Source organism: Phocoena phocoena, chromosome X, assembly GCF_963924675.1.
Source record: "Phocoena phocoena chromosome X, mPhoPho1.1, whole genome shotgun sequence".
In the NCBI taxonomy this organism is placed as follows: Eukaryota; Metazoa; Chordata; class Mammalia; order Artiodactyla; family Phocoenidae; genus Phocoena; species Phocoena phocoena.
The window spans coordinates 60,398,023-60,416,325 of record NC_089240.1 but is presented as its reverse complement, the minus strand read 5'-3'; the positions used below and the strand labels follow the sequence as shown (position 1 = coordinate 60,416,325).

Sequence of the window (18,303 nt, the reverse complement as noted above, 5' to 3'; positions counted from 1 at the left end):
GAAGTTTGCTTGCCCTATATTATATGGCTACTGTGTAACAGAGCTGAGACTAGGATTTTTTCTTGTCTCTGTCTCTCGCTCTCTCTCTTTAAAGTAGTGTATCATCTCATTGCTGTTCTTTTTTTTCCTGCCTTTTTCAATTGCAGTATATTCGATGTACAATATTATATCAGTTACAGGTGTACAACATAGTGATTGACAATTTTTAAAGTTTACACTCCATTTATAATTATTATAAAATATTGACTATATTCCCCGTGTTGTACAATATATCCTTGTAGCTCATTTTATACATAATAGTTTGTACCTTAGTCCCCTACCCCTATATTGCCCCTCCCCCCTTCCCTCTCCCCACTGGTAACCCCTAGTTTGTTCTCTGTATCTGTGAATCTATTTCGTTTTTGTTATATTCACTACTTTGTTGTATTTTTTATCTTTTTTTTTTTTTTTGGCCGCGTGGCTCGCACGATCTTAGTTCCGCAGTTCCCCCACCAGGGATGGAACCCGTGCCTCCTGCAGTGGAAGCGCAGAGCCCTAACCACTGGACCACCAGGGAATTCCCTGTTGTATTTTTTTAGATTTCACATATAAGTGATATCATACTTTTCTTGACTCTTGATATTCTTTCTATGATGGTATTGCCTTTTAGAGAAAATATAGAGTGCTGTAATAAAAGTAACAAATAACAATACATAAAAAATAATAAAACTAGCACATAACAAATAAAAGTAACAATAACACAATGCTATTGGATCACAATGGAAAGACAAATTAATTCTGATTGGGGAGAGGAAGACATATTGGAGGAGGTAACATTTGCGCTAACCCTGAGGAATTTAAACCCACGGAAAATTAGGGTGGGTTAGAACATAAGCACAGTGCCTGGCACATATTAAAGGCTCAATAAATGTTTGCTAAATAAACTATTCATGTAAATAGTGTCTCCAGTCAGCTCTGCGTTTGGGGGAAGATACATCTGGCAACAGAATGAAGAGTGGGTTAGAGAGCAGGCGGCCTTTAGAAAGGGAGGCCAGTTAGTGGGTTCTAGTACCAATCGTGACTAGAGGGAATGAAAGGCTGATTTAGCACCATGGCCGTGGTCATGGAAAGGAGGACACGACTGGGAGAAACACAACAGAAGTAGAGCTGATAGGATTCTCAGGGTGAGAGAGACGGAGGAATCGAAGGTGACTTTGAGGTTTGAAGTCTGGGTGACTGAGAGAGTGATGATACCATTAACTGAGATACGGAACACAGGAAGAGAAGCAGATTCAGGGGAAGATGAGGAGTTTGAAGCCAGTATTGTTGTTCCTTCATTTCCAGAATCTACTTCTAAGTCAGACCTCCTCACCAGTCACAATGGGGACCCAGCTCTCGCAACAGCTAAGGGTGGCTATTCTGGTTTGGATAAGGTCAGGGGAAAGATAGCTATAGATGTGCCCACGGGAGCCAAGACTGCAATTTCCATCCAGCCAAGACAGTAGAGCTTTGATAGCGGTTTCAGGGTGACTGAGCCAAGGAAGGAGCATAGCATAGGATGGAGGGAGGTTCAGACACTCCACTATATGGGATAAAATAATTTAGATGAGAAGGTGGCCGGGAATGGCGGTGGTGATGAGCAGATCCTTCCCAGGATCTAGGTAGTCTGAGGCTTCTTGGGTCTGTGACAATATTGGATACCCAGCTTTAGTCTCTACTTAACACCACATTACAGTGGTGGTGTTACTTCTACAGATTAGATTAACACCTAATCTCCCAGAGGATTTAGCCTGTGTCATAGCACACATTCACCAGGGCACACATCCGTAAAGCCCTGGCTTCTAAGGTTCTTTCCACCGGAAGTTATGACAGAAGGAAATGTGTGGGTGGGGAGGGGTAGTGGGTAAGGGGCCCAGGTTCCTGACACAGTCTACACCCAGGGAACGAAGAGTAAGCGCCATGTTGAAGCCACGATTGCCACTCAGATCCCTCTTATTCCTGCAGCTGCCTCTGCTGGGGGTGGGGCTGAACCCAAAGGTCCTCACGCCCAATGGGAATGAAGACATCACAGCTGATGGGAAACCTGGGACTGGAGGAGGTTGGTGAGAAGGGAAGCTGTGGGGAGGGGTCCTACTGAATTCTGGAACCTGCCACTGGACATTAGAAGGATGCGGGCAGAGTTTTAAGAGTACCATGGGGAGGGCAAGGGGAAGGGTTCCCTGCCTCACGCTGCTTCTTCTGACCATCGTGTCTTCTCTTCCCCTCCCCCACTTCATTTTCTCCCCAACCTAGACTTCTTCCTGACCTCTACACCCGCTGGGACCCTCAATGTTTCCACTCTGCCCCTCCCAAAGGTTCAGTGTTTTGTGTTCAATGTCGAGTACATGAATTGCACCTGGAACAGCAGCTCTGAGCCCCAGCGCACCAACCTGACTCTGCATTATGGGTATGAGAAGGGGAGAGGGAATCACAAGGGGGAGGAAGAGGAGGTGGGCTAGATGTGAGAGACTGCGTGGGGACCAAGAGTATCCCAGGCTCCCCACTGTTTTCTCGTGGGGTGAGTCATAAGTCAGTTCAGAGGAGCTGAGGCTGGGCTGTGGAAATCCGGAGTACCCAAGTTTACCTACCTCACTGTTCTTCTTCCTTGAAATCCTTCTCTAGGTACAAGAACTTTAATGATGATGATAAACTCCAAGAGTGTGGCCACTATCTATTCTCTGAAGGGATCACTTCTGGCTGTTGGTTTGGAAAAAAGGAGATCCATCTCTACCAAACATTTGTTGTCCAGCTCCAGGACCCATGGGAACACAGGAGGCAGCCCGAACAGTTGCTAAAACTGCAGGATCTGGGTAATTTGGAAAGGAGGGTCAAAGGATATTGTGGGGTATTGAGGAAAGTGGTATATAAACTAGTGTTCTTTCACCATAAGGGTACTTGGGCAGAAAAGAGGCGAGGAATAGAATGGGGAAGGGAGGAGGGCTCAGGCGCACTGCCTTCAGGATCCTGACTTGTCTAGGCCAGGGGAATGACCACACACGCACACATATCTCCAGTGATCCCCTGGGCTCCGGAGAACCTGACACTTCGCAACCTGAGTGAATTCCAGCTAGAACTGAGCTGGAGCAACAGACACTTGGACCATTGTTTGGAGCACCTGGTGCAGTACCGGAGTGACCGGGACCACAGCTGGACTGTGAGTGAGTGGGGATAGCAGCTCAGGCTGAGCAAGTGGGGATGAAGGATTCAATTAGCCAATAGGAAGGTCTGATCCCCAGCTCCTGTTCTGTGCCTCCCAGTTCCCCTGCCCACCTTCCACCCTCCTCTGACTCCTTTCCCTCTCATCACCAGTGAGTTTTCCTCAAGGTTTCCCTACCCATGCTCTTCCCAAAGCCAGAAAGGCAAGTAAACAAAGGCAAGCCTTTAAGGAGGCATTAAATTCTAGGCAGTGAAGGGAGCAGTGTGGCTTGAGTAGTCAAGAGAGGAGGGAGAAACTGGGAAAAACCAGAAGATGACCTGGGGTGGGGGTGGGGGGCAGCAGTTTCCATTCTCCCTTCTTTTATAGACACCCATCTTTCCCTCACCCTCTTTCTCCTCAAGGAACAAGCCGTGGATCACAGACACAGCTTCTCTCTGCCTAGCGTGGATGCACAGAAATTCTACACGTTCCGTGTTCGAAGCCGCTATAACCCACTCTGTGGAAGCACTCAGCAATGGAGTGACTGGAGCTGCCCCGTTCACTGGGGCAGCAATACTTCAAAGGGTAAAATGGGCCTAATGCATCACCCCGACCATGAGCCCAGGAACCTTTCTAGCACCACTGTCTTTTGCCCTACCTCCCTACCCCTAAGCCCCCAAACTTGGTGGCTCATCTCCCCTCACTGTTCAACTCCAACCCCCAGGAAGCAGGATTTTTCTGTGTAGGGTTGGATCAGTGTGTTGTTACAGTAGGGGGGTGGATTGGGAAGGAGGCTGAGGGGGTCCTCAAAGGGGATACAGAATGTATAAAATTTCCCTGCAGCATTCCCGGAAAGCCTGCATGGTAAAGATGGCTTTGGAATCAGGCAAATCTAGGGTTTAAATCTGCCTCTGCCACTTCCTACCTCTTTGACCTTGGGCACATCACTCACCTCTTTGATTCTGTTTCCTCATCTGTAAAATGGAGATAATAATTGCTCCCCGCCCCGCTCAGGAGTTATGAGGATTAAGTATACAGATAGCGTCTGGCACAGTGTCTGGCACCAAGCTGGGGCTCTAAATGTTGGCACGTAGTAGGGGCGCTACAAATGTTCGGTCTCTTTTCCTTTCCTCTTTTCCATAGAGAATCCTGAGAATCCTGAGACTCTTTCGTTGTCTGCGTGGAAAACTGTGCTGATCCCCGTTGTCCCCATGGCATTTATCGTGAGCCTCATCTGTTTGTACTGCTGGCTGGAACGGTGAGAATTCGGAATCCCAGAAAAATGAGGTGGGGGCTGGGAATAGGGGAAGAGGGTTGTTACCGGGTCTCCAGGAGTAGAGGGCGGGACAGTAAGGAATGAGGGATCACCCAAGTGGGCATGGTGATGGAAGGAAGATGCAGGCGCAGACAACACAGAATCGCTTCATTCCATGTGGGAGAACTGCGAGAAGGGTAATAAAAGAGCGTAACCGATGTGTTCCTGCTTCCTCTTTCTCCCCACTCAGGACGATGCCCCGAATTCCTACCCTCAAGAACCTAGAGGATCTGGTTACTGAATACCACGGGAACTTTTCGGTGAGAACATTGTCATAGGCAGACTGCAGTCTGTCAATGGCCAACTGCCTGCCAGCTAGACAGACAGAGCATGGGGGGCAGAGGGGAGGGGAGGGAGGCCTGCACTAACAGGATGTGGCCGACCAGTTGGGGGATAGGCTAGACGCAGAGAGACACCCAGAAGAACGGATCCTAGATTGGTTGAGGCAGATGGAAACAGTGGTATTGAGGGCCCAGGAGTGTGTGTGTCCCTTCTGTAATCACAGTGGTTGCAGATCTTGGGAGAGTTCCCCTGGCACAGAGCCTGGGTCTTCTACTTCCTGCTCCTAATTGAGCCCTGACCTGGAGATATCTGTCTTTAGGCCTGGAGTGGTGTGTCTAAGGGACTGGCAGAAAGTCTGCAGCCAGACTACAGTGAACGGCTTTGCCACGTCAGTGAGATCCCCCCAAAAGGAGGGGAAGGGCCTGGGGGCTCCCCCTGCAGCCAGCATAGCCCCTACTGGGCTCCTCCATGTTACACCCTGAAACCTGAGCCCTGACACCCTGACAGAACCCCAGGGCCCTGTAGCCCTAAATTTTACTAACTTGCCCTCGTCCAACCAACCTGGGTCCAGGGCTCACCTCGCCCCCCTGTGGCTGATTTGGAATTTTGTGCCCCCTATAACTGCCTTCTCATTCAATATCTCCTACTTGAGAATTGCCCCTTTGCCCTGTCCATGTTTCTCATCTCCCCCAGCCCAGCCCTTCCTCCTCACAGCATTGCTTCTGCTGTCCCTCCCTCCCTCCCCCTTTCCATCTACCCTTCAACTGTTCCAGAAACGAATGAGAAATAAAAGTTCTGTTGATAATCATCAAGGAAGTCTGCTGTTGTGGGGGGAGCAATGGAAACGTGGGGTGCAATGCGGGTGGGAGGCATGGTGCCGAGGGGAGGAAAGAGGCACGGTGGACTCATGCGGCGGAGGCAGCGGCACTACAGACTCACTCGAAAAGAGTGCTGTTCCAGAAACGGACTTTTCTCTAGGTGTCCTACACTCCTTCTAAGGGCCAGTTTAGAGTTAGATTTACCATGCTGCTCCCATTTTCTTTTGTTGTTGTCGTTGCCCCCATTTTAACAAATCTTTTATAGACCCCACCCAGGTTCTTCTTTCCTTAGCCTTACCTCACCTTCTGTCACACATACCACTTCTGACCTCATAATCCCTCAGCTGCAGCCTCAGGCCCTAACCCTAGGGATGCTGCTTATCCACAACTGCCCATAGCTCTCTCCTGTTTGCACAGTCTGGACCTCCTCAGCCAATTTAATCCATCTTCCTCTCCAGTCCCCCGACCTTATGGGCCCACTTGGCCCCCCAAGGCCTCTAGAACACCCTTCTTCTGCCATGACTTATTAAGACTCTCTGAAGAATGAGAAGATCTTCAGAGCATGTTCATCTTTATCAAACATGGAGGTGAGGGGTATCACATAGCTGATGTCTATGTGTAGGGTTGGGGATGTTGGAGGGCAGTGGAGATCACAGAGGTGGTATAACTGCGGAAGGACCGCATACCCCGTGCCATCTCTTCTCAGATAATCAGCAGTTTCTGGCCAATACTAATTGTTCTGTCCTCCTGTTGCTGCATTATGTCCATCATGAAGTGGGGGTGCCTAAAACAGGTGAGGAGTGTGGGGAGGAGACTCATGGCCAAGGATCAGAAGTAGCAGGGTCATCTCTAGCCGTCAAGTCCTCCTCCTGCCAAGAAGAGAGCTCCTTGAATCCAGACAGCTTCCTCCAACACGTTCTGAATAGGATCACTGGCCTCTTTTGCTCCCTCTCTCCCTCCTTAGCTGCCCCAATTACCCTGTGGTCTCCCTCCAGACACCATCGATTTGTGTGATGCAATGGGGACAATGCAGTTGTTTTTCCTGAAGAAGACCCTTGGAGACTATGCCAACAAATTCCTTACAGCTCGAAACACCTACTACGTTTGCAGGGTGGAGCGTGGGTTAGCAGGTAGCGGCTTGGGAGCGTTCCCCAGAGATAGAGCAAGGCCCCAAAGATGGACTGTGGACCTGGCCCTTCAAATAGGGCCCCTAAACCAGATCCAAATTGACCGTCTCTAGTCAGCCTAAGGAAGGGCACTGCCTCTATGACATTGGTTAGGTTAGCACATTCTATGCACCGCTCCCCCCCTCCCCTGACCTGACCTAGGGATGGACCAGAGGGGAGAAAATAAGTCACACCAGCTCAAGGTAGTATTGAGTGTTAGGGTCCTGAAATCTTGGGCTTTGGAAGGGTGGAGGCTGGGTGACGGGGGCTGGGGATCGTGCACTGCCGTGTTCACAGGAACTGTATTTGAGAATGTCTACAGAGCTTTTGTGCCCCTCCTGAAGAACCCAGAACCCAAGCTAATTGGTAAGGAGCATGATGGAGGAAGAAGGGACATGGAGGGTACTGTATAATGGTGGGTGATGGCGAATATAGGGTGGGGCTGGTGTAGTCCATCAGGCAGGATCACAAGATCCTAGGAAAAGGGGAATAGGGTCTAGGGCCACTTCAGAAGGGATGTTTAGCTCAAACCAGGTGCAGTGTGCCTGTGTCACTCATCCCTCCTCGCTGTTTCTCAGCCATCTCCTCAGTACATCTCCCTATCCCCACCACATCATTCCCATCTTTCCCTTCACCTTTCGCTCTTGGAGTCTCGGTGTCCTGATTGCCACTGAAAAGAGCAAAGCCTGGGCACCTTCAGGTCACTCCTCAGCCTAGCTTTAGGCCCGGTTACTCCAAGTGATCATTTGAATGATGGGAGGGACAGGATGGGAAGGGAAGTTCTCCAGTCCTCAGAGGTGAGGGTGCCTTTTCCTGGTTCCTAGATGCCTTGCATACACAATGTGACCTCCTGCGGAGGGGTCAAATGAAAATGCTTAGAAGACAAGAAGCCAAGAAAGTCGCTCCAAGTGAATCATCAGTGAAATCGTCAGTGAAATCGTCAGTGAAATCGTCAGTGAAATCGTCAGTGAAACTCCCAGTAAGCCTTCCCAAACATGGTCTGTCTCAGCAACCTCCTTTCCCCACCAGTCTACCGAAGGCTCCTCCACCCTGGCCCTCTGGGATGAATTTCCTTTCCAAATCCAACATCCATGCCCAAGACCTGCCTCTCACCTCTTTTGTCCTGCCTTCGGTCCTAGTTTGTAGAAAGCTTCCCTGCAGGGGCCTCTTTCTCTACTTACTGACCCTATCCTTTTCCAGTCCAAATCATCAGGACACTCAGACAGAGAAAGGACCACTCGCAGTGGTCCACTCGTTAAGACCAGAGCGAACTTAATCCATAGTAGGGATAAACGTCGTCAGCAAAATAAAGTAACCAAGTGAGAGCAGCAATACTAGGTATGAAATTACTGGCATTTAATGTGAGGTTCCTTTTTTCAAGAAAGACTTCTTCTCCCAATATCTGCACCAAGGCTTAAGTCTGCGCCAGGCATTGTGGAGGCTCTCAGGGTGGGTAGGAGCAGCGAGGGCAAGCACATGGGTGGGGGTGAGGAAAGACAGCGAAGTCTAGCACAATGAGCCTTTGAGGGACAGAGTGGGGGGTGGGGTCTTCTCCAACCAGACTACCTCCCCCTGGGAGGCCTATCACAGCCCGCCTACTCCTGCTGGGGTTAGGTGACGGATGGGCATCCCCCCCCCCACCGCCACACTCCACCAAGTCCCCGTCTGAAATTCCCCCACCCCCCATCAGTCTGCCTCTGGGCAGTCCCTACCTCCCCCTCCGCTATCCGCGGGGAACAGCGAGGCAGCAGAAACCAGAGCTGGTTATAGGCATTTATTGAATTTATTCATTTATTGATTTGACACACTTCCCCACTCCAATCTAGCACATGATACAATCTGGGTAGGCCAGGCGCTGACACAGGAAATGATGGGAACCCACAGCAGGGGCGGGGGAGGGGACAATGCAAAGGGGACTGGGGGAGGGGCTGCTTTGGGGGCTAGGGTGGAGAAGGAGCCCCAGATGGCCTTTCCTAGCAGGTGCTAGTAAACCTGATCCACATTCCCCTCCATCCCTGCTCGTTTCCCAGACCCTCAGCCAAGCTCCCCAGCTCCCCTTTCCCTGTTCCGCCCCTCCCCCTGCCTGCTACTGCACACACTTCCACATAACCCCTGCAGTCAGGCAAGGGGAAGAAGGGCAGGGACAGCTGTCTGGGGCCTTGAACAGGGAGGTCTCTGTGCCTAACTTTACCACCCTAAATCCTTCCCTCCTTCTCTTCTCTCCCCTCCCACCCCCTTCCCAGGCCACAAACTCATTCCTGGCCCTCAACACACTCTCCCACCATAGCACGAACCCACAGGGGGTCACACGAGAGTGTGACTGTGCCCCAACACCACACTCCCAGGCACAAGGTGACAGAGTGAGGGGACCTGGCTTAGGGAAACTCCAAGCTAGTTCCGTGTAGGCCATGTTTTACACCTGGTCCTCACGGGAGCTCTTCCCCTTGCCCCCTGCTCTCTGCTGACCTGGGGTTCTCTCGCCTATTTCCCCCATGTTTCCCGGGGTAATGTCTGTAGTGTTTGCATCAGGTCACTATGACAAAGCCTTCAGAAAGAAAAAAGCATTCTCCCCATCACTAGCACCTTGCCACTGTTAAAAATCTCTATATTTGTGTTTATATTTCTTTAAAAGTTTATAAAAAGCCTTTCTGTTATCTGTAGCCGTCCAAGGGTGATTTGGCCTGGTGAGCCACTCCAGGCTTCAGACCTCGGCCCTTCCAGCTCCCCATTACCACCACCACCCCCGCCCCCAGTCCCACACCACTGGCCCAAGGGGCCACTGCATAAAAATCCCAGGCTCAACCCAGCCTGGACCAGCTCAGATAAGACTCTACAAAAAATCCTGCTCCCAAAGGCAGGGGTAAGGCCACTGGTGACTTCACATTTCCAACAGTACTGCCCGCCCCTGCTACAAAACCTATGGGGGGGGGCCCAAGGATGGCTCCTGAGAGGGGGGCCTTACCCCCTAATTGGCACAGTGAGAATAAACCCTCTCCCTTTCCCCCTCCCTTTTCCCTCCCCACCCCCAGCTTTATAATTTCCTCAACACCCAGGTGAGCAGACCCTACCCTAGCTCTAAAGCAGGGTCCTAAATTCCCAGGGAGGGGTCAAGGGTAAAGAGTGGATATGGGCATGCCTGGCTCCGTCTCTGAAGCAGGGAATAAAGCTGCCAGCCAATGGCTCAGGGATCTGTGGGAAGAGAAAACGGAGGACAACGTAAGAGGCTCATCTGGGGCATGACAACTTTCCACCATCAAGATCCACACCAAGGAAAACAGAGACGGCCCCTTCCCCACCTCTCACATGCTACCTTGTAGGGGTGAGCACTGCTGAGGGGCCTGGAGGTCCCACCTGGAAACTATGCCACTCTAACATGACATCGCCCCTCCAATTCCCCGGGACCTCCAGCTACCCCTTGTTCTAGCTCTCCTTTGCTCAATCACAGGACTAGCTGGACACCTAGGAGGAGGTATAGGTTGTGAGATGCTACCGTGATTCGGAGGTGCCGTACCTGGCTCAAAGTTGAAGTCCAGTCCTTCGCCCCCATCCATGAGGTCACTGATGATGTTATCCATGTCACACTCCAGATTCTCCATGTACATATCAAGATCGAGATCCTGAGGCATTCGGTCTTGGCTTGGAGCTTCAGTAGGAGGTGTGAGCACAGGAGCCCCCAGGGGCTTGGGGACGGGAGCACCCGCCATGACTGGAGGCGGTGCTGGTGCTATCATCGGAAGGGTGGGAACCAGACCACTGGGGCCTGGAGCCTCTAGGGGCTTAGGACACAGGCCACCCCCTGTGCCTAGCTTACTGGAGGAAGGTATCCCCCCCAGCAACAGAAGTGTCGGAGCCTGGGACAGAATGGGATCTACCTGGGTCATGAGGACATCAGCAGGAGGTGGTGGCGTATCAGAGGTGAGCAGGGCCTCCAGGGACTGGGAGCTTGAGAAGCACCCTTCTCCTGCTGACAGGGGCCCCTCTGCTGGGCTGAAGAGGGAGGTGCTGTAGGTGTGTAAAGGGCCTGAAACCCCAGGATGCTGCAAAGAGAAGCCAGAGAGGCTGCTCCGAGACAGCAGGGAATGGGGAGATGTGAGATTGAGCCCATCTAACAGCTCCAGATCTTCTTTTAGGGTGGGAGGGACACCCCCAGCATAGCTGCTGGCCGAGGCTGGCATTTCCTCTTCCGCCAGCACCTCAGGCTCTGGCCTCCTGGGGGAGGGCCGGGTGCTGACAGTGCTAGCATTGGAACTGCTTCGTGGACGGAAGGTGCTCCACACATCAGCTTCCTCGCGGTTTCGAGAGCAAGGGCTGCCTGACCACTTGGCAAAGTGGCCAACAGGGCTCCTCGGAGTGGCACCTTCGGGCGGAGCTGGCAGCACAGCTGGTTTCTTCTTGGGGGCCTTGCTGCGGCCCCGGAGCAGCTTGCTGCTGCTATCCATGGAGGCTGCCCGGCGGCGGGGCGCCTTGCCACTCTTGCCTCCCTCTGGATTCAGCATCCACCAAGAGCTCTTGCCGGTAGCCTCGTTGTGAACCTTGATGAACTTGCTGTGCAGGGACAGGTTGTGGCGGATCGAGTTCTGGAGGGGGCAGAGGCAACAGGAAAGGAAGGTCAGCGGCTGGCAGTGCAGTCTAAAAGGACGCTGGGATGCAGCGGGGGCATTCCTGGAGACGCAAAGCTAGTCAAATCCAGGGGGAAAAGAGGCAAAGGTAGGGGTGGGGGGTGGTGGCAGGGGATGAGACCACACACAGTTCCCACCCGAGCAATGAGCTACTCAGAGGGCACCGTGCCCCCCTCCCCGCACCACCCCCCCCCCCCCAAGAGCTCACAGCACTCTACCCCTCCCAAGTCTCTGGTGGCTGTCTGGGGCTTGTGGGCGTTGAGAAGACGCACTCCTGGTTCAGCAAGAACTAGGCTCAAGTGGGAAAGAGCGTTCCACAGCTCCACCCCTTTCCTTGAGTGCAGGCTTGGGTGGAATTTACAGGACAGTGGCGCAACAGCAGCCCAGGACAGACCCACCCTGTCCTGAGCCGGTCCTCGGAACTGGCTGAGGGGCTGGAACCTCAGCAAGGCTGGTGCTCCACTCTGTACAGGGCATTTGGGCCCCGACTCTCTATAGGATCGGCAGATTCCTTTTTTCTGATTTCTCCCAATTCCTGGACACACACCCTCAAGTACATTCAGGCCAGGCTTCTCTCTGTGCCTCAAATACACCAGGCCCATCCCTCCCCTCCCTCCCTCCTTGTCCGGGGAAGGATCTCCCCCCTCTCTAAATTCTACTAGCTCGTCAAGATCAAGCTGAAGTCCTCTCTCTTTTCTAAAGTGGTTGCTTGACTTCTGCAGCCAAATTTCTTGTACAGCATTTTTCATCTGTTCCACGCAAATTTCCCCAATCTATATTATGCTGTTTATGGTTTCAAGTAATTTGTCTTATCAAGTGTAAACGCCAGGACATGTTGTCCAGGTGGGCAGCCCCCAGCAGTGCCCCCCTCAGAGTGCCAATCTCCCAGTACATAATCAATATTTGTTGCCTGATTGGTGGGTGGCCCTCTGGTGACGGATGGTGAATCTCCCCTTGAGGCTCCGTCAGCTCTTGAGTGCCTTGAGTATTAGAAGCTGTGTTCTTCCTTCCTCCCTCGCTGCTGATTTTCTGCTAGAGATAAGTTTTTTTCTCCAGGGGCCCAGGGAGCTGAGATTGGCAGCTTCTTGAGCCCCCAGAGCAGCTTATTTCTACTGGCTGCTCCAGGCTAGTTACACCATCCTTTTGTGTCCGCCCCACCCCACCCTCCAGGAACCTCCCTTCACTTTCCTACCTCCTTTTCCCCACTTCTCCTCAGGAATTTGTGCATAGGATCTCCAACCTTAGAGGCATTTGACCTCCCACATGAAGGTCTTTAGTGTTTAGAAACTTGGGAGGAGCCCAGAAGGGCTTAGAGCAACTAGCAGGTTGAGGCTATGGACAGTCAGAAATCACTTCATGTGTTTCAGACTGATGCTCTAGATAAGGAGACCCTTTCCCTGGGGAAAGATGCTTAAGCAGCCTCTTGCTCCAGGGCTCTTTAGAAGTCATTGTCTGTAGTAATGGCATTCCAACTCCTCTGGCTGCGTTAATGTTTTTGGTTCCTTCAAGGAATCACACTTGTCCATCCAGCCTGGGCTCTTAGTAACTGAGAACCACAGTGACTTTTGGCACTGTGATTTACCACCCCCCCCCCGCCCCGCACCCCCTGCCTTCCCATCCTCTAACTCTGGGTCTACTGAGAAGGCTCATTCCTTTCCCTACTACTCAGTACCCACGAGTGCCATTTGTTCATCCTCTCTTCTTTAGGCCTTGGAACTAGTACATTGTACAGCCTCCTACCTGGAGAGGTCGGCTCCCTAGAAGCCTACCGTTCTAACCTGTTGGAAGGGGGGTGACTGCTAATTGCTCCCCCAGCCACCTAAATTAAGCCTTCTTGTTCTAGGTGAGTGCCGCCCCCTGGTGGAGTGGTAGTAACCTTGGCACATCACCAGGGAAGCCAGCTCAGTCTTGAGGTCTCCCCCTTGGAGTGGGGTGGGGGGTGGGGAGTGGGAGGTGAGGGCCTTGGAGGCCCCAGATTTGGCCTGATTTGACTTTGCCATCATTCCATGGCAGCATGGATTAGCAGAAAGAGCATATGATTTATAGTTAGACCTGAGTTCAAGTCCTCATTCTATCGATTTTGGCAAGTTTCCTAACCTTTCTGTACCCTAGTTTCCTAATATGTAAAATGTGGAATCTCAGAATTGCTGTGAAGATAAATGAAATTAAAAATTTTAACTACTTTGTAAACTAAAAAACCCCGTACAAGTGTAAATTCTAAGGAGGGACTACACTACCACAGCATAACTAACAACTCATGGTTATTTCTTCTACCCTGGAAAATGAACCTAAGAGAAAAGAAAAACAGCTGTGTAGGCTGGGTCCAAGGAGGGGAGCTCTGTATGAGCTGAGACTGTGGTGTGGCAGTCTACCCAGAAATAGTGCCAAGGGTCTCAGTCAGCTGTCCTGCTTTCTGTTCTGCCCAACCCCTAGGGATACTGCGGATCCGATCCCTTGATCTCTTATACCTAGGAGAAGACCCTCCTCTGCTCACTCAACCCTCTGCATTTCCTTGCATGCTGATCTCACCACCTATGGGGGCACAAGGCGTCAATAGGAGTTAAAGCTCCCAAATCTTGTGATTAGAGTCCCATATTTCTCAGGACAAGCTTTCAGAGCATCTAGCGAGATCTTTCCTCGCAGTTTCCTCGTGGAAGGCCAAGGGAGCTCCCAACCTTGTGCTGTGAAGTCAGAGCCCTATCTAGTTTTTCTGTAAATATTCCTCAACAGTAAATGAAAACTTCCCCCCACAACTTGGATAGCCCTTTACTAAGGAGAGTTTCTTGGCATTATATAGGGTAAACTGAGGCAGCCCACCCTTTTTTCTCAGTGCATAAGATCTGCTACCTTACCACATGGATATCACTCTTTTTACCTTTCGCCACTTCACTCCATCTTCTTGGGTAGCAGAGTCCTAGAACAGTACTTCTACCCTGAGGTATTGGGAGGCAAGCAGGGAATCCAAGTGATCCCACAGGAATGGGAGAAAAGGTGTTGGGGTGGGAGGTGGGGGAGGAGGGAAGGCTAGGTTCCTGTGGGGAATCCACACAGTTCCTGCTGTACATAGGATAAAGACTTCTCTGTGGGGATAAGTGTTTGGGGCAGGCCAAGCCAAAGTGCTGGGAGTGTTGAGCAGTGAGCAGAGAATTCAATTTTCTCCAGGGCAAGGACAGTGTCTTATTCATCTGTGATCCTCCAGCATCAAGCACCCAGCGGCATATACTACGTCTTAAGTAAATGTTTGTCTAAATGACGACGGAAGGTGGACCTCTGGGCTAGGGGTGTAAAAGGGGCCCCAGAGTAGAGGTAAGGAGACTGGGGGGACCAGGAGCAGACGGGTATTGGGACGGAGGTAAGGGGGTCATAGTTACCTTCCATCCTGCTGAGCTGTTGCTGTCACCCTTGTCCTTGAAGTAGGGCACTGTGCGGACCATCCACTCATAGATCTGGGCGAGTGTCAGTCGCTTCTCGGGGGCGCTTTCAATGGCCTGGCTGATGAGTTCTGCATATGACTGATTTCCCCAGGCATTCCGGCGGGAGCCTCCCTTCCGAGGACCTGTTACGGCCCCCAGGATCCCAGGCTGGGGGCCCCCTGCCGGGTCAGGGAGCCGGGAGGGCAACAGGGTCGGCTGGGAGCGCCCCTCCGAGCGCCCCTCCGTGTGTACCTTCTCTCCCAGACCTGACTCCACCTCGGCCGGCTCGGACGGCTCGGGAGCGAGCTCTGGTCGGGGAAGGGGCCAGGTGCAGGAGCGGGGACGGCTCTGGGGTTCGAAGTCGGGATCGAGGTCTACGAGCGCGGCAGCCTCTCTGGCTGAGTTCTCATTCACTGGATCCATACGTGGAGTTGGACCTCCGCCGCTCAGCGTTCAGAGGAGCCTGCCACAGTCCCTCGCGATGCCTCCCCCCAGGGGGGAAGCACCGAGGGCCAGGAGGCACATTCCTGCCAGTCCTCAGAAAGTCTCGAACTTCCCCCTCGCCCCTGGACGCTAGCCCCTAAGCTGTCCCTTGCACACAGTTAGTTCTCTGATCCTCTCCTCCACTACAGCCTGCAGCCTCGGAGCTCTTTCCGAGACACCACCTGTAACCTTCGCCTAGCGAAGGCACTTTTTCCCCAACCTCTCACTCAGCTTCCTGCTCTTTTAAACCTGAGGCACCGTATCCCCTCACAAATCGCGCTCCCATCACCGAACGTCTCTTTAGCCGCAGTTCCCTCCCCCTTTTAAGTTGCTGCCCCCCGGACACTCCTCCCGAATTTCCTCCACCCGGATCACTGCCCTCCCCCACGCCCCGCTCCCCCGCGTCACTCGCCCCTCCCCTGACTCCCCCTCCCCCCGCCTCTTCCCTCCCCCCAGCTCTTACTCGGGTCCACGTCCCAGCGGCCCCAGCCTCTCGAATTCCCGCACCAATCCCCCTATCAAACCCCCCCACCCCCCGCCCCCCGGGTTTCCCTTTTGTTTTGCTCCAAGCTGCGGCCCCCGCCTGACGTCTCTGTTTACCACTCGCCGGGGCAGCCATCTGCGCACGCGCCTGGAGAGCGGGTTGGGAAACAGAGTTCTCTAGTCGTGCCAGCCTGGTCGGACTTGGGGACTACATCTCCCGTCCTACTTCGCGGCCAGGAGCCCGATCTGGGTGGCAGGAGAGCGGCGTGGCAGGATATAGAGAGGGGGAACATTAATTATTAGAGGTCGTCGCGGACTTTCTCTTTTCTTTAAAAATCATTTTCTTCCTTTTCTCCCCTTCCCCCCTCCTCCCTTGTGATTCGGGATCGCCTAGATGAGCGTGGACCGTTCCGTCTTTCCATCAGAAGAGGGCAAAAGGAAAAAATGCGGTCTCTGCAAGAAGCAGAAAACCGAGAAGCACGAAGCAAAGAACTGGCTAAAGAATAGGGTTGTTTTCGTGTTGAGGAGATGGGCGGAGGGCTTGGGGAACATAAACAAATGGTTAGCTGATGATGGTGTCTCCCCCACCACTCTCGACTCCCCATACGCAGTTCCCATTGATAGTGCGGTTGCTAACCAGTTTTCTCCACTGGCTCTTCTGGCCTCTCCTCAAATATTGATATTCTCCAGGTTCCCATCTTCGGCGGCTTCACTTCTCATTCAACAGGTTCCAAACAGAACTCATTATCTGTTCCTGCACCCACACCCCTATCCTCTGGATACTCTTATCTCTGAATTTGGTTAATGGTTGTCCTAATCTACCCAGTCTCCTAAGCTAGATTTACCCTTCATCTTTTCATCTCCCTAACCTCCCACATCCAAATCCCAGTTCAGGATCTTATTTATCACCGGACTAAATTACAGCATCGTCTTAATCAGACCTCCCACCACGAATCTTTTCCCAACTGCAGTTTATGTTCTGTGCTGTCAACAAAGTAACCTTTCTAAGAGACACTCCTGGTAATAACTAAAATTTATGGAGCACTTATTATGTGCGGGGCGCTGTGCTGACTGCTTTATATAAACTAGCTCCTTTACTCCTCAAGTCAACCCTGTGAGGTAGGTACCCCTGTCATCCCCATTTTCCAGACGAAGACGCTAATGCTCAGAGATTTAGTGACTTGCCCAAAGTCACATAGCTAGGAGGCAGGAGAACTGGAATATCACCTATATGTGATCATAGCATTTCCCTGCTTAAAACTTCCTTTGATTTTCCCCATTGCCTATGTGATAAAGTTCAAACTCCTTAGCAAGGCATACAGGTCTCTTCAGATTCAGGCCACCTTTCCTGCTTCCTCTTTCACTGGGCACATTAAGTTCTGACCAGTTCGAGTTTCGCACTATTTCCTGGAAATGCCATACATACCCTTTTATACCTTTCCCTCCACATCCTGGGATGTCCTCCCTCTCATCATCCCTTCCCCAAGTCTCTTATTCTGGAAAACTCTTACTCAGCCTTCCTGGTCTCCCTCACGTACAGTTAGTTCTCTGTCTTATGCATTCCCAAGCATTTTGTGCAGGCTTATGTTATATAGCATAAACCATATTATACTGTAATTATTTGCTTATGTGTATGCATGTCTCTTTCACTAAACTGTGAACTCCTTGAAGGCAGAGACAAGTTTTATGTATCTCTGTGAGCCCACATAACAGACATTCGATAAATGTTTGTCAAATGAATGAGGTCAGGAATCGAGTGACCATTGTACTTGTGCATTTGACAACGTTTTAATAAATGTATCATATTTATTAACTGCCTGGCCATGTCCCATTTTTCCTGTTAGACGACAGGCTCCTAGGGGTAGAGACTGTAATTTAACTTATCTGTATAGTGCCTAGCATTATACCATTGGCAGTGTTGCTTGATACGTGCTCTGTGATGACCAGGCTTTCCTCCCATCACGGTTGTAAAGCCATACCACCTGAAGTTTTTCAGAGGCCGCAGCACATTAGACCTTCAAAGTGATATTAGTCTGCTCATGGTAACATAACCACCTTGGTTCTACATATTCCTGCCTTCTTCTGCTCCAACACGCAGTTGTCATATAGAGGGTAAACAGAAGACTGTGTATTCCCACCTGAGGTCCAGACTAGAGGGACAGGAGATAGTTGCTCACAATGTCTGCGAACATTTCCTGCCTACGCCTCTTCCAGAACAGCCTGGAGTACTCGGAAAGTGCTGCACGAGCAGTGAATTTGGTAGAAGAGGGAGCCTGGTGGGCACTAGGTCACAAGGAGCTCTCTTCTAACTGAAACAGGTGTGGTGGCAGATCATGAAGAGCTGCTGAGACAGGGAAATGGCAGGGTGGAGCAGGCACCTGTCATGGCTTGAGTTATATCTTGTGTTGTCTCCCTTTGTGCATTTGTTTGAAAAGGTCCTCCTCTCTACCAACTCATGTCCATCACCTTAAATTTCCAATTCAAAGCTCAAAACTTACATGCTCTTGGAAACTTTCCCCAACTAGCCCAACCTGACAGATCACTTAACAACTTTGCATCTCCTGAGCCTC

The 18,303-nt window shown here is 51.6% G+C and overlaps 3 protein-coding genes across 3 annotated transcripts; 2 read left to right on the top strand and 1 right to left on the bottom strand.

The window, feature by feature from the left end:
• Positions 1-1,907: 1,907 nt before the first annotated feature.
• On the top strand, positions 1,908-5,559 carry IL2RG (interleukin 2 receptor subunit gamma). Its single transcript, XM_065900987.1, has 8 exons — positions 1,908-2,077; positions 2,272-2,425; positions 2,641-2,828; positions 3,033-3,172; positions 3,577-3,739; positions 4,298-4,412; positions 4,660-4,729; positions 5,071-5,559. Exons 1-8 carry the CDS (start codon positions 1,939-1,941, stop codon positions 5,245-5,247), a joined length of 1,146 nt encoding a protein of 381 aa, XP_065757059.1. The 5' UTR covers positions 1,908-1,938; the 3' UTR covers positions 5,248-5,559.
• Positions 5,560-5,949: 390 nt separating this feature from the next.
• On the top strand, positions 5,950-8,067 carry CXHXorf65 (chromosome X CXorf65 homolog). The gene is made up of 6 exons (XM_065901297.1): positions 5,950-6,156; positions 6,276-6,362; positions 6,565-6,699; positions 7,033-7,101; positions 7,560-7,666; positions 7,936-8,067. The coding sequence occupies exons 1-6, from the start codon at positions 6,132-6,134 to the stop codon at positions 8,056-8,058; spliced, it is 546 nt and encodes a 181-aa protein (XP_065757369.1). The 5' UTR covers positions 5,950-6,131; the 3' UTR covers positions 8,059-8,067.
• Positions 8,068-8,494: 427 nt separating this feature from the next.
• On the bottom strand, positions 8,495-15,684 carry FOXO4 (forkhead box O4). Its single transcript, XM_065901063.1, has 3 exons — positions 14,726-15,684; positions 10,247-11,312; positions 8,495-9,924 (listed from the first exon to the last, which is right to left on the bottom strand). The coding sequence occupies exons 1-3, from the start codon at positions 15,188-15,190 to the stop codon at positions 9,917-9,919; spliced, it is 1,539 nt and encodes a 512-aa protein (XP_065757135.1). The 5' UTR covers positions 15,191-15,684; the 3' UTR covers positions 8,495-9,916.
• Between the last annotated feature and the right edge of the window lie 2,619 nt (positions 15,685-18,303).

Coding starts and splice junctions, on each gene's coding strand:
- IL2RG (XM_065900987.1), top strand. CDS start 1,939: ATGTTGAAGCCACGATTGCCACTCAGATCCCTCTTATTCCTGCAGCTG. Junction 2,829..3,032: donor GCTAAAACTGCAGGATCTGG/GTAATTTGGAAA, acceptor ACATATCTCCAG/TGATCCCCTGGGCTCCGGAG. Junction 3,740..4,297: donor GGGCAGCAATACTTCAAAGG/GTAAAATGGGCC, acceptor TCTTTTCCATAG/AGAATCCTGAGAATCCTGAG.
- CXHXorf65 (XM_065901297.1), top strand. CDS start 6,132: ATGTTCATCTTTATCAAACATGGAG. Junction 6,700..7,032: donor GGTGGAGCGTGGGTTAGCAG/GTAGCGGCTTGG, acceptor CCGTGTTCACAG/GAACTGTATTTGAGAATGTC. Junction 7,667..7,935: donor AATCATCAGTGAAATCGTCA/GTGAAATCGTCA, acceptor ATCCTTTTCCAG/TCCAAATCATCAGGACACTC.
- FOXO4 (XM_065901063.1), bottom strand. CDS start 15,190: ATGGATCCAGTGAATGAGAACTCAGCCAGAGAGGCTGCCGCGCTCGTA. Junction 11,313..14,725: donor ACAGCTCAGCAGGATGGAAG/GTAACTATGACC, acceptor TGCCCCCTCCAG/AACTCGATCCGCCACAACCT.